Consider the following 11,892-nt stretch of genomic DNA (forward strand, 5'->3'; position numbering starts at 1 on the left):
ATGATCGTTGAAAGCCCAGATCGTAATCGTGATTAAAATTCGATTAATTGAGCAGCCCCATCGTCAGTTATATCGTTATCGCAAATTTTCTAATATATATCGTGATAAATATTTTTGGCCATATCGCCCTGCTCTAGTCATTATAAAAGTGACAGCTCATTCAATCCATGTTTTGACAGACAATATGAAAAGCCAATGACAATGCCTGAAGTGCTGCTATTGGCTGGAATTAAACTAAGCTGCAATGTCCTGGTTTTTCCCATGTTAAGAATGTGTATAATACGAATACTCTGAAGGAAATGCTCTTATTTGTATACATTTTTCAGTTTTTGTTGTCAAACAACTTCATGAACATGCAATAAAGATATGAAAAAGTGACAAACAATACCCATCAAGACCAATGCAAATACCCTCTATTTTCAAGCCATCTTTCAGTCCACTTCTCTTCAATGCTAGAGCCCTGACTTAATGATATGATTATGATGTCTGATTAAATCCCTGTGAAAATTTGTCAAAATCTTAGCTTTTCTCTGATTTCATCTATATTCACGTAAGTTTGAAGTTACATTAAACTAAAGCTTCTTGTTAGCAACAATTTGTTGTTGACACTCTTGAGATGTGTGCCAGTTCGGTACATTACTGTAGAGAGGTATTAATCCATTCCCATTTCTTTTTATTTTGCTTTCAAGGAGGTAAACCTTCTTTTAATTTTTAAACTAACTTTGAGCAGTACTTCTCCAGATAAATCGCTTAGCAAAGACCTAATTTAAATTGTATGCATCTTTAAACACTTTGTGACTAGCAGTCTCTCATCATTTGACCTATTCATTGATTCCCCACCTAAAAGGTCTTCTAATTACCCGTTCTGTACCACAGACAACCTATAATCACAAGCTCACCCACTGTACAAAGCACATTCCTACTTATATTCAGAACAGTGACTTGTTACCAAGAGACTGTAGCAACTGCGTGTAATAAACATAGAGGATACCGGCTGCTGTGACTCCCCAAACTACTTTGACAAATCAAGTGCGGCTAGACATCTGGATGCAGATTATATTTCTGCTATTATGAATTTTGTGTTAACTCAGCAATGCAACTGACATAAAAACTGCACTACACTCACACTATAAAACGCCTATATTTTGATAAAACTATACTCCCCAAAACAGCTGAACATACGCCATAGAGCGAAAATAATAAAAATACCGTAGGCACATAAACATTACGAGCCCGTAATAAAATCAATCTAAATATCCACTCTACCTACATTTCAGGCCTATGTAGTACAACTATACACATGCAATAAGATATCACATTTTAGCTGGGTGGCAATACTTAGTATTCACCCAGAATCACCTGGTTCATCTGGGCTTGACTATCTGTTCCGAACCAACAGACTGAGCAGTTTAAAAAAAATAAGAAGAATTTCCTTAAGTATGTGTAAAGGCAGTCATTTAACGCAATCGTTATTGGCTGTATTTAATTTCAGCTAACCAACCTTCGAAGGCAAAGTTAACGGTTAGCTTTAATTTCGGCTAAACACGAATCAAAACAGCAGCCTTTTTAATTCACGTCATTACCAGTTCGTTTACATCCTAAGGCCCAAACCTATCTACCACTAACGGTGCAGGCGTTAAAGACAACACACCGGTACAAGGAACGTCACTAGCTATTGTTAGCTAACCCCGTACTATCGAACTCAACCAGTTACCTTAATATATGTCACATATGAGGGTAATATTAACTGGCTGACAGGTTTGACAATAAAATCAAAATATGATCCCGAGGTACCTTAAAACACTAATGTGTCATGTTAACGTTAGCCTCCTCTTAGCTTAAAAAAACCACAGCCTGACAGCGCAGTGATAAGATGGCCAAGTATGCTCTTTGCTAGCCAGCTAACGTTAGCCGGCTATCTAAAGACTGCTGGCTAATCGTCTCTTCAGCACCAAGTGTATGAGCTTGCAGTTGTACCTACCAATAGACAAGGGTAAACACCGACTCTCCAGCATGTAGCTTATCTTAACATTAGCCTCGGACCTTAGCGATACAAAGACAGAGCTAAGATGAAATTTTGGCAAGGAAAATAAAGCGTTTAAAACTGTTTCTAACAGGCGCGAAAATGTAGATCTTCGGAGAGCACTTTTCAAGATGGCGGTTCCGTCAACTTCATCGACCCCTTCCCCCACTCCAGCTGCAATGCTTGTCAATCAAACGATTTCCGCAAAACTATTGGTTGTGAATCCTGTCGCTCAAACAAGGTCGTGAGCTTTTATTGGACAAGGTGCGTGTCTCGTCAAGACGTCATTTACACAGAGTATATGTATACTGTCCCGGAAGAACGGGGTTTATACCGTTTATCAAATTTTAAGCAAAACAGTTAGACTCATGTGGTAACACAACAAATTGAAGGTTTAATGTAGTGTAATTCATCTACTTGATAACTGTATTTTGGTAAACTACGGGTAACACAAAACCTTCACCCCGCACGCGCGTTTGCTTTGAATTTTAAATCGAGCACACTAAGTAGCGTACACGCACGCCCACGTCTCGTTCGAGAAACGCCCAGTTGATGGCGGTAGTGTAAAGAGCGCAGACCCTCGTTACCTAAAGCGAACGTGTTTATCTTTTAGGTATGTGTTAGTGTAATTTTATTTACATGGCGACAGTTAACAACAACAACAGTAACCTCAAAACGCTTTATGATGTCAGTTTAAATAGTATATGAGAGAATGGCATATGAGCAGCACTTGATAATGTGCTATTATTGTGTGTTATTAAATTGAATTATCAGTAAAAAGAAGATTCTGCTCAACTTTAAATTAACTGGACTGGCTACTGCCACATTAGTGAGGACTGTGGAAAAGCTCAGAGTCGGTTTGATATGAATTTTTTTTCTCACATGTTTGCACTGACTTGCTCACTATCGCTCAGGTTACCGATTGGAAAATCTTGCACACAAAGGCCGTTTGTCTTTTTAAAGGATAATCGAAACTTTTGGGCTTTCTAAAATGGCATCAGTGATACATCAATTCAAAATACAATGTATGTAGAATTCATTCTCAGTTGTTTTGTGGCTTCAAAAAGGTCTACATTATTAAAGCACTGCAAATTCTTCAATTTCACTGCTCATGTATAGAATAATAATAAATATCACTATTTTATTTTCACTTCTTTCTTTCTATTCTTTTTATTGAAACGCCACTATGGGGACATCCAACAGTGTCATTGATGGCTTACTTTATGTTGCAATTAATTGCAACAATTTTGAGCCAGCACATGAGCTTCGATATGATGAAAGAATAGTTACTGAACGATGTTTCAGTCTCACCGACCCGCATTTGTCTAACGTGTGCCGCACTTCACAGTTTCACTTCAAGCTGAAGGCTCTGCCTCCAATACTGCTTTTAGAAACTCTGATGAACACCACAAGCAGCCCGCAGTCTGAGAGAGGAGCGTTCTTTTACAGTCGTTAGACTTTGCATATATAGTGATGTCTAACGTTTCTTGTGGTCCACATCCTCACTTGTCTTTTCCATTTACAAAAAAATAATCACAAATTTTATTTCTCCCGTCTTTTCTTGGGACTCTAAACGCAGCACTTGGCTGGCACAAATCCCCGTTCGCTAATCGCTTCTCATCAGATCGTCGGGATTCAGACGTCATGCTTTCATCCGTCAGAGGTAACGGAGCATAACGTGAATCCGCAGTCCGGGGAACAAACATACAGACATCCTCATCATCATCAGCAGCAGCAGCAGCAGCAGCTAGCTCAGTGATGATGAACATGGATTTAAGTGCCGTTATAGAGGAGATGGAGACAGGCGACCAAGACTCGGCTCTGACGGCTTTACAGAGCTACAACAAGCAGGTAAACACCAGCCCTCCAACATCGGGAGGAATCAGTGCGTTGTAGAACAGCTGTTTGAGTTTATGAAACGCTTTCCATTCAGAAGATGATCCTGAAATAATTGCCAAATCAGAACTGCCTTCAAAAGTAGAACCTTTACTATATTAAATGGGGTTTAAAGCTGCATTGTACATCTTAATAGCCTATACGATATTGTGTATTGAGCCACCCCTTCTTCTTCTTCATGTTTTGCTTTCACGGAGCCAGATTTCCTCGTAATTTTAAAGGGATATTAAGCAACAGTTCTCAAGGCTTTCTCTGGGTCTTTCAAAGTTCTTCTTTGGAATTCGCTGCTTTTCACTCATTTTCAGCCCAGTCCTTGTACCTGACAGATTTTTGACATGACAGCAATGTGTTTTTGACGGTTAAGCAACTGAGCACTGACCCATGAGTCATTCAAGCTTAAAAAAACATCTAACTTACGGGATGAACCAGTACTGTGTCTGGAATAAACGAGAACTTAAAGATCCAAATATAAATTGTATCACTGGGAACTTTGTTACAAATAGCCTGTTGTAAAAACACATTCCCGTTTCTTTAGCTGATTCTATAAACATGACACATACCTGAGAGATGCATCTGACCCTTGATCCATCTACTGTTTACCAAAGAAATGGTCTCAGTGGAAGGGTGGCTGTCAACAACGCATTCTTACACCAAACTACACAAAAACTGGACTGAAAATAAGTAGCAACAGGTCTTATTGAGTGATGAATCCAACGTAGATATCTTTGGTTTAAAACATTGCCAGTGTGTATAGAGGATGTCAGGAGAGAGCTGCAACAAAGGTACAGTGAGTGTCTATGGTAAAATATGGAGGAGGCATGTTATGGTTTCGGGCTGATTTTAGCCAGTGGTGCTGGGGATCTTGTCAAAATTCATTTATGAATTCATTTATGAATGCAATAAAATGAGTGCCATCAGATTTGGATCCACAGTGCAACAGCATCTGGAAAGTGTGTGATAGTGGCTTAATTTTTCACTTTTTTAATGATAAAGTGAATATGCTGACAATGCAGTAAAGGCATACCTGGATATAAGACACACTGAAATGCCGTCACAAATTCCACTGGATGTGAATTGGCCTCCCCAGAGCCTGGACCTCAACATTATTCAAGTATTGTGGGATCTGCTGTTGGTGCTGGGAAATTGGTAGAACCACCCATATCATAAATTACCTAAATTACTTAATAAATAATAAATGAATATTAGATAGGATAAAACATGGTTTATTTTTCCCAAAGTTGAGACATTCATTGCACCAAAATAATAATTTCAATAATAATAATGATGTGGCATAAGTTGACAGTAAGTGTAATCTATTTAGCTGCCTATTAATTCCCTCGTAACCCTTTGAACTTCTGTGGTAGTTTAGTCCCAAGTTTTATTATGTGATCACCAACATGCAAAGAGTCGAGCCTGACACAGTTTGAATTGCAGGCAAGTCAGTTTCATAATGTGGTAGAAAATCAGAAAGAAATGTAAAAAGAAAAGAGAGAAATATTTGTTGAAAATAATTATTTTTAATTAATGTGAGCCACTGATCGTAAAAATAGAAATGGGAAATGCAAGTTAGTTTTGTCACAAATATCTACATCCATTGCATCCATTTTCTGCCACTAATCCAGGTTTGTGTCACTAGGCCAGCAGTCTAAGAAAAAAAGCCCAGACGTCCCTCTCCTCAGCCAGCCACAGTTTTCCAGGGGGACACCAAAGCCTTCCTTAGCCAGTCAAGGCATATAATCTCTCCAGAATTTCCAGGGTGTTTGTTCTGAGATTAAATCCTAATTTCTTGCAGAATCTGACATGTACATATGTCGTAACTCAAGCCATCTAGAGAGGTTTCTCTGTGCTCTTTCAGTTTTTCTAACATGTGTGATTTCCTTGTAACTCTGATACACCTTGGAAAGGAGTCAGTGTCAGGACACTGAAGAGTAATGGGAAAGAGCACTGTGGGAGTTTTGAAATTAATGTAATTAATGGATTCATCGCTTAGATACAGAGAAAAAAAGAGGACAGAGAAGCAGAAGCGGTTACTCGAAGATAATGAGATCATGTTTAAGATCAGTGCTGAGGTACATCCAGTAAAATGTCAAAGATTTCAGCTGCAATGTTTAGGGATATTACAGATATTTTATTTCCATTTTAAATTCAAGCTTATCATAACACATTATACTACTTCCCTTAAACCATAAGCTTACTCTAAGACTGATGATATTAATTCATATTTTATCTATAACTCTCAGGATTATCATTACTTTTTAGATTAGTTATTTTAGGTAACTACTTTGTACTCTACGTACATTTTTAAGTTAGAGCTCTGGAGCTGATTTAAATGGCTAAATTACCTGATCAACATGTCTTGAAGTTCTTTAGAGGCCTGGTAATGAACTAATCATTTGATTCAGGTGTGTTGACCCAGGGTGATATCTAAAACCTGCAGGACTGGCTCTTGAGGCCTGGAGTTCCCTACCACTGTTCTAAGATATAGTGTTTTGTTAGCCTCTAATTGTATGGAAGCACAAAAAGAGTACAAGCTAAAGGACCTAAAGTACATACAGTACCAGAGTCTTTGAAATCTTTTGCTTCCTACCTCTGCAAAACTTGCTCTGTACTGTGCAGCTCTCTTTAAATTTCTTTATGATACTTGTCAGTCCAGTTCTTTATCCTTGGAAATACTGTAATAACTTTGTATATCTATCTCCTGCTGTTTCAGTGTCAACAAGTATACACTAATTTCTTTTGTTTTTGGCACAATGGTTGTGAACGTTCAAACCCTAGCTGAAGTTTTTAGATAACCCTCAGTTTTAACTTGATTCTATTAATTTTGAGCATTACAAAGTCAAAGCACATCATGTATATGTGTGTGTGTGTGTATATATATGCAGACTACAGTGGCTTCCAGCTTGATGTCAGCTCTCCTGAGCCAGCTGAAGCTAACCACACTGTCACAAACACAAGAGTATCAGTGTTACCATGTAACTGAGCTTGGTGTCTATCCAGGTCAGTTAATGTTAGAAATGTTAGTTGAAACTACATGTTATATGTATATGAAGTCACATGAGTTTTGTTACATTCTGCAAACCCCAGGTGCACCATGCTTCATGGCTTCCTCAGCACGGAGACTGTGTAGGAGTTAATCTCAAAGGCAATAGGATTAGATTTTCTTATACACAAATAGATTTAGCTACAGGCCAGTTAAATCCTACTTCACCAAAGAGCTCGTACAGATCAGAAGCTTAGTGGTTGTTACAGGACACTGCCATATTCTGAGCTGTAGACTGGAGTTAGTCTGCTCTAGTTTATCCAGCCTTCTGGGAGTTGTGGGAATTTGCATTAACATAAATATTAGTAGGGGCACATTAATGAAATAATGGGTATAACTTATGTTTATTTTCCTTAATTCAGAACTCGGTATTTGAATTAAGTGAATGATGTGGATTAATTTTTAGTAAATGGTCAGACTACTTCAGCATGTGTGATGGACATGTTTCTTTTGATGTCAGCATCAAAAGACAGCTACAGTGAGGCTCAGCTTATCTGGTACTGAGGCTATTTGTATATAAACTAACAACATCTGAAAGGAAGTTGCTCACGTTCTCATTTGTAATCTGTGATAATTGTGTAAATCCAGACAACAAGTCAGTAGAAAGGACCTTTGTAACTTTGTAACTGAAGACGCTTCTTTGATGAGAGGTGTCTTTACCAACTGAAGTCGATCTGCCTATTTTTTTCAAGCATTTAAGACTACCATGACCTGAATGACTGAGGAGCTACACAGAGATATGACACACTGGAGAGATGTCTTTTGGAAGGCTTACGCATGCATTAATGTTCTGCATGCATTGATGGATGGATGATAGCATGCTCTTTTTGTAATTTGAAGCCTATCTTCAATTAAAATATCTAAGAAAAAATATGATTACTAACATTAGAAAACTGTCATACAGAAAACGGTGTTCATTAAGATTCAGATAATGAAACGACCCAGAGGTTCAGTCAGAGTTCCTTTATAATACACCGGGGACTGGCTTTCTCAGGTGTGCTGAAATTGGGTCAGCTCCACCTACTAGATACCTGAAAGCAACAAGAAAACAAGGCCAGCACACTGGCTGTCACATATTTCAAATGATGTGATGTGGATCATTTTTACATTTTTACTTCTTTATTTTTTCTCTCTACTTTGTATCATGATTATTCGGTTCATTTCTGTTGATATATTGCCAGTTCAAAACAAAAGTTAACTCAAGTCACTTTACATTGCAAGATCAAGATTAAACAATATTAGAAGACCCTAAGACATATCTTCTTAGTTGTAGCTGAGCGATGTACATAGGAGAATGGATGGCTCGATTACTGCAAACACAACGACTTATTGGTACAAATAACATAACACAAACTTGTCTGCTTCTTCTATCCACTGACTCCCTTTTTTGTGCTTTGTACTTCTCTTTTCTTCAGATGAACCAGTGCTTTACATTCAACAGGGATGAGCAGAAGGACAGAGAGGTATTTATAACATTTCCTATTTATACACATAGGGCAAATAATTAATTGATCCCCTGCTGAACTGATAAGTTCAGCAGGGGATCATCTGGATCGAAATACTTCAGCTTGTCCTTTCCAGTCTGTTTACATTTTTTTAATGTTCTGTGTAATTCAGTTTCATCTGAAAAAAAAATTGGCTAAGGATTAATCATTTCTTTGGATGTACCAACATGCTTTATGCTTTCCTTTGTATACTCGCCTGTTTTAGGAAGGAAAGTTACAAAAGGTATGAATAACCATTGAACACCATGTTGTGCTCTTCCATTAGAAACCTAGAACCCACAATTTATCTTCAACTTGTGACTCTTTCTGGATGGGGTCCTGTTAAGAATTCATTATAGGATATAAATAATTCACGAGATGAAAATGACAGTGGGAGTGATTTACTTCTCGGGGATTATCAAATGCTTGTAAGGATCTGTGTGTTTAACCAGAGGAAAAGTAATGATCTGCTCTTAAATGGCAGTGATTGGCCAGCTGTGAATAGATTACATCCCATAATTGTGAAGTTGATAGGGTCGCTCTTGTTATGTCAGTTGAAGGTTCATAAACACTGGCCTAACAAAATGCTGTCAGATTTGGACAGTATTCACTGCTCTTTGATTTCTCAAGGTAACTGTGACTGAAGTCATTGTGTTTCATCTATGATCTGTACACACTGTTTGCTGGTGTCGGGGAGGCTGAGGGAGTTGCAGCTTGTTTCAGTGTTCAAAAGACAGGGAGAGCTGGAGATTCAGTCAAAGTGGCTTTATAATGCAAGGGGACTGGCCTTCTCAGGTGTGCTGCATCTATAATTGGGTCAGCTCCACCTACCAGATACCGGAAAGAGACAGGCAACAAGAAACCAAAAAAACAAGGCGAGCTCACTGGCTGTCACAGGTACATTACTGAAGGGGCACACACTTTGTGTCCAAACCAGTATGTACATTGTAATAAAGATTTCCAGAATTATTTGCCAGACAAGATAAGCTAAAATGCTAAATGTGATTTTCTATAGACTGTTTGCCAAAGTTACAAAGAAACATATTCTTGTTTGTTTGCTGCTGTTCACAATCAAAACATCAGTGCTTCCACCGTACTGTTTCAGGAGAGCCAGACCTCATAATATGTACATGTATATACACAGGTATATACACAATTTTAATAAAACTTTTAATTTGAAATGTGGTTTAGTTTATTACAAGTTCTTCAGCTGTTCCTCAGCTGGATCCATGATACCATATACCAATATATAAGGTAAGCAACTTGTTGTAAAACACTTAAAAATGAGTAACATGTCAAAGAAAACCCAACAAACCACCCAAACCCTGATGGTATTACTCCATCATTTAAGCCAGTTTACCTTCCTGTCAAATGAGAGCTGCAGACTAGTCACAGACTGTTAGTGTTTTTTTCCATCTCTGACTCAACTACTTAACACAATAACACCTACAGCACATACAGAAATAAATACAAACAGAATCCAAGTGGAAGGCTCACAGTCTGTTATTTTAGCATAGCAGTCATTTTTAATTTAAGGTACAAACATGCCGGATTCATTTTTCAACCCTGAAGGCTGCTGTTTCCTCAGCTCACACACGTCTGGTGAAAATTTGTTGGAAATTTCTTACACGTACTGAACTATTTATAACAGAATTCTTGGGAATGGGGATTTTTATCTGTCTGCCAAATAAATCTGTCTGCCAATTAATATTAAGATTATTGGCACTAGTGCTCGACAGGGGATGAATCACACGGCCTTTTCCCTGCAGTAAGCTCAGGATAAACAGAATAGGAAATGGAAAACCAGCTCTTATAGGTTGATTCTGTTGTAAAATGAATAGTTAAATGTTTACCTGTTCTAACATTTCCTTAGCGTTATATTAGAATACTCGAGTAAGTGATGTATTATATAATGTTGGAGTAAATCCAGGATAAACTGTGGGTTTTTGTCAGTAGATGTAAACACACTTAATCAGTTCAAAGGTTTAAAGAAAACTATAAATAGGTGTGAGATCACAATGGCAATAGTTTAATGGAATCCAATGGGAATTATGAAATGATGAAGACCTTTGATTTATTCATTTGCTTGAACACTAATCATGCTGGCATATTAGTTTTGATTGTAAGAAGATATTCTGATGATACATAACACAAGAACAAAAACTAATGAGAAAGAAGCAGTTCTGAAGATTAGAAAAAAGAAATCTGGTTTATCATTAAGTATATTGCTGCAAATTCATTCATGGCCTAAACCTCATACAGTTTATTCAGTATTGATGAAAGTCAATCTTTGAACTGATTAAGGTGAATAGCTGAGAAGATAGAACATTAGAACATTTATTGATTAGTTTTATTGTGATTTTGTATCTAATACACCTGCAATTCATTCAGAAAACAGTAAATATCTAAAAATGTACTTAAACAAACCAATATTTCTGCATTTAGCAGCTTTATCCTTTAAAAAAGCATCTGAAAATGTTTTTAAACAGTATGATTTAGATTCTGTTTGAGAAAATGTATCTGGTTTTGGAAACCACACTGTTTTCCAAAGTGTTTTCCTCTCTGATAAATAGAAGAACAGCTTTATTCCTATAAAAGGAAGCATTTCATCCAGTAGGAAACAGACCCAAACAGAAACTGTAGTTGATTGTTAAGGTGGAAAAGAAAGGTGAGTTTGTTCAGTGCTAAAGGTTTAGGTTTATTTAAGGTGAAGCTAAAGTTCTATTGCATGGCTTCTTTATCCAATAATCATGTGCCCACACTAAGCATACACCTACTTGAAGGTCTGCTAAGCTGTCCTGCTTGTAGATGTGCATGACAGCTTAGGAAACTTTTTAGCAACCTTTGTAGCTCCTTGCATTCGGTCACTACAGTGTGGGGCTTTTTATCAAGGAAACCCCTTGACATTGGACCGTTATCATTAGCACTACAAATACTTTGTCACTATCAGTAAGACTGCTGTTTAGTATGTAGTGTTTTTCATGTTTCAGTTTTCAATGTACAGTTTCATCTGTTGTGTTACCCATCCTCAGTAAGAAACAGCAATCATTTGTTCACCACTGGCTGTAGGTCGAACTCACTGATCTGTTATTTTCTGTAACACATTTCACTTTGTTGGCAGTCTTAAGACGGTCATGATTTCATTACAATTAGTCAGAAAATGATCTTAAAAACAGAAGCGGTATACTGCAAATGGATCAAAAATCAGTTCTAACATTGCCTGACTTAAAATGTGTGATGGACATTCATTCAGACTGAGGTCAGAAGCTGCAGATATAGCTGTCAGATTTGGTGTTTCATTTTTCAACAGTTTAAAATGTAAATCTGCCTATTTAAATAAATGTATGTGTCTATTTGCACAAAAAAGGAAGGTGTACTCTGTTGATGAACATCAATAGCCTACAGTCTAACACAATTTCTGTTCTGTTTCTACTGTTCCTCCATGAATA

The 11,892-nt window shown here is 37.5% G+C and overlaps 2 protein-coding genes across 6 annotated transcripts in view; one reads left to right on the top strand and one right to left on the bottom strand.

Annotated features, from left to right (window-relative positions):
• ppp6r3 (protein phosphatase 6, regulatory subunit 3) overlaps window positions 1-2,276 on the bottom strand; it is a 26,470-nt gene extending 24,194 nt beyond the window's left edge. Inside the window, exon 1 of one of the 5 annotated variants that reach the window (XM_005747908.2) lies at window positions 1,982-2,275. The gene's annotated coding sequence lies outside the window, so the exon portion shown is untranslated. Of the gene's footprint in view, window positions 1-1,359; window positions 1,476-1,794; window positions 1,854-1,981 lie in introns of those variants that run through there. The other 4 variants (XM_013914594.1, XM_013914593.1, XM_013914592.1 and 1 more) reach the window with 4 other exon arrangements.
• A 303-nt stretch (window positions 2,277-2,579) lies between these two features.
• ric8a (RIC8 guanine nucleotide exchange factor A) overlaps window positions 2,580-11,892 on the top strand; it is a 21,188-nt gene continuing 11,875 nt past the window's right edge. The window contains exons 1-5 of the mRNA XM_005747935.1: window positions 2,580-2,636; window positions 3,603-3,874; window positions 8,375-8,422; window positions 8,670-8,687; window positions 8,998-9,073. Of these exons, the coding sequence (XP_005747992.1) occupies window positions 3,782-3,874; window positions 8,375-8,422; window positions 8,670-8,687; window positions 8,998-9,073 (235 nt within the window). The 5' untranslated portion in view covers window positions 2,580-2,636; window positions 3,603-3,781. The remainder of the gene's footprint in view (window positions 2,637-3,602; window positions 3,875-8,374; window positions 8,423-8,669; window positions 8,688-8,997; window positions 9,074-11,892) is intronic.

Source organism: Pundamilia nyererei, unplaced genomic scaffold (genome assembly GCF_000239375.1).
Source record: "Pundamilia nyererei isolate P.nyererei 1_Seehausen unplaced genomic scaffold, PunNye1.0 scaffold00208, whole genome shotgun sequence".
In the NCBI taxonomy this organism is placed as follows: Eukaryota; Metazoa; Chordata; class Actinopteri; order Cichliformes; family Cichlidae; genus Pundamilia; species Pundamilia nyererei.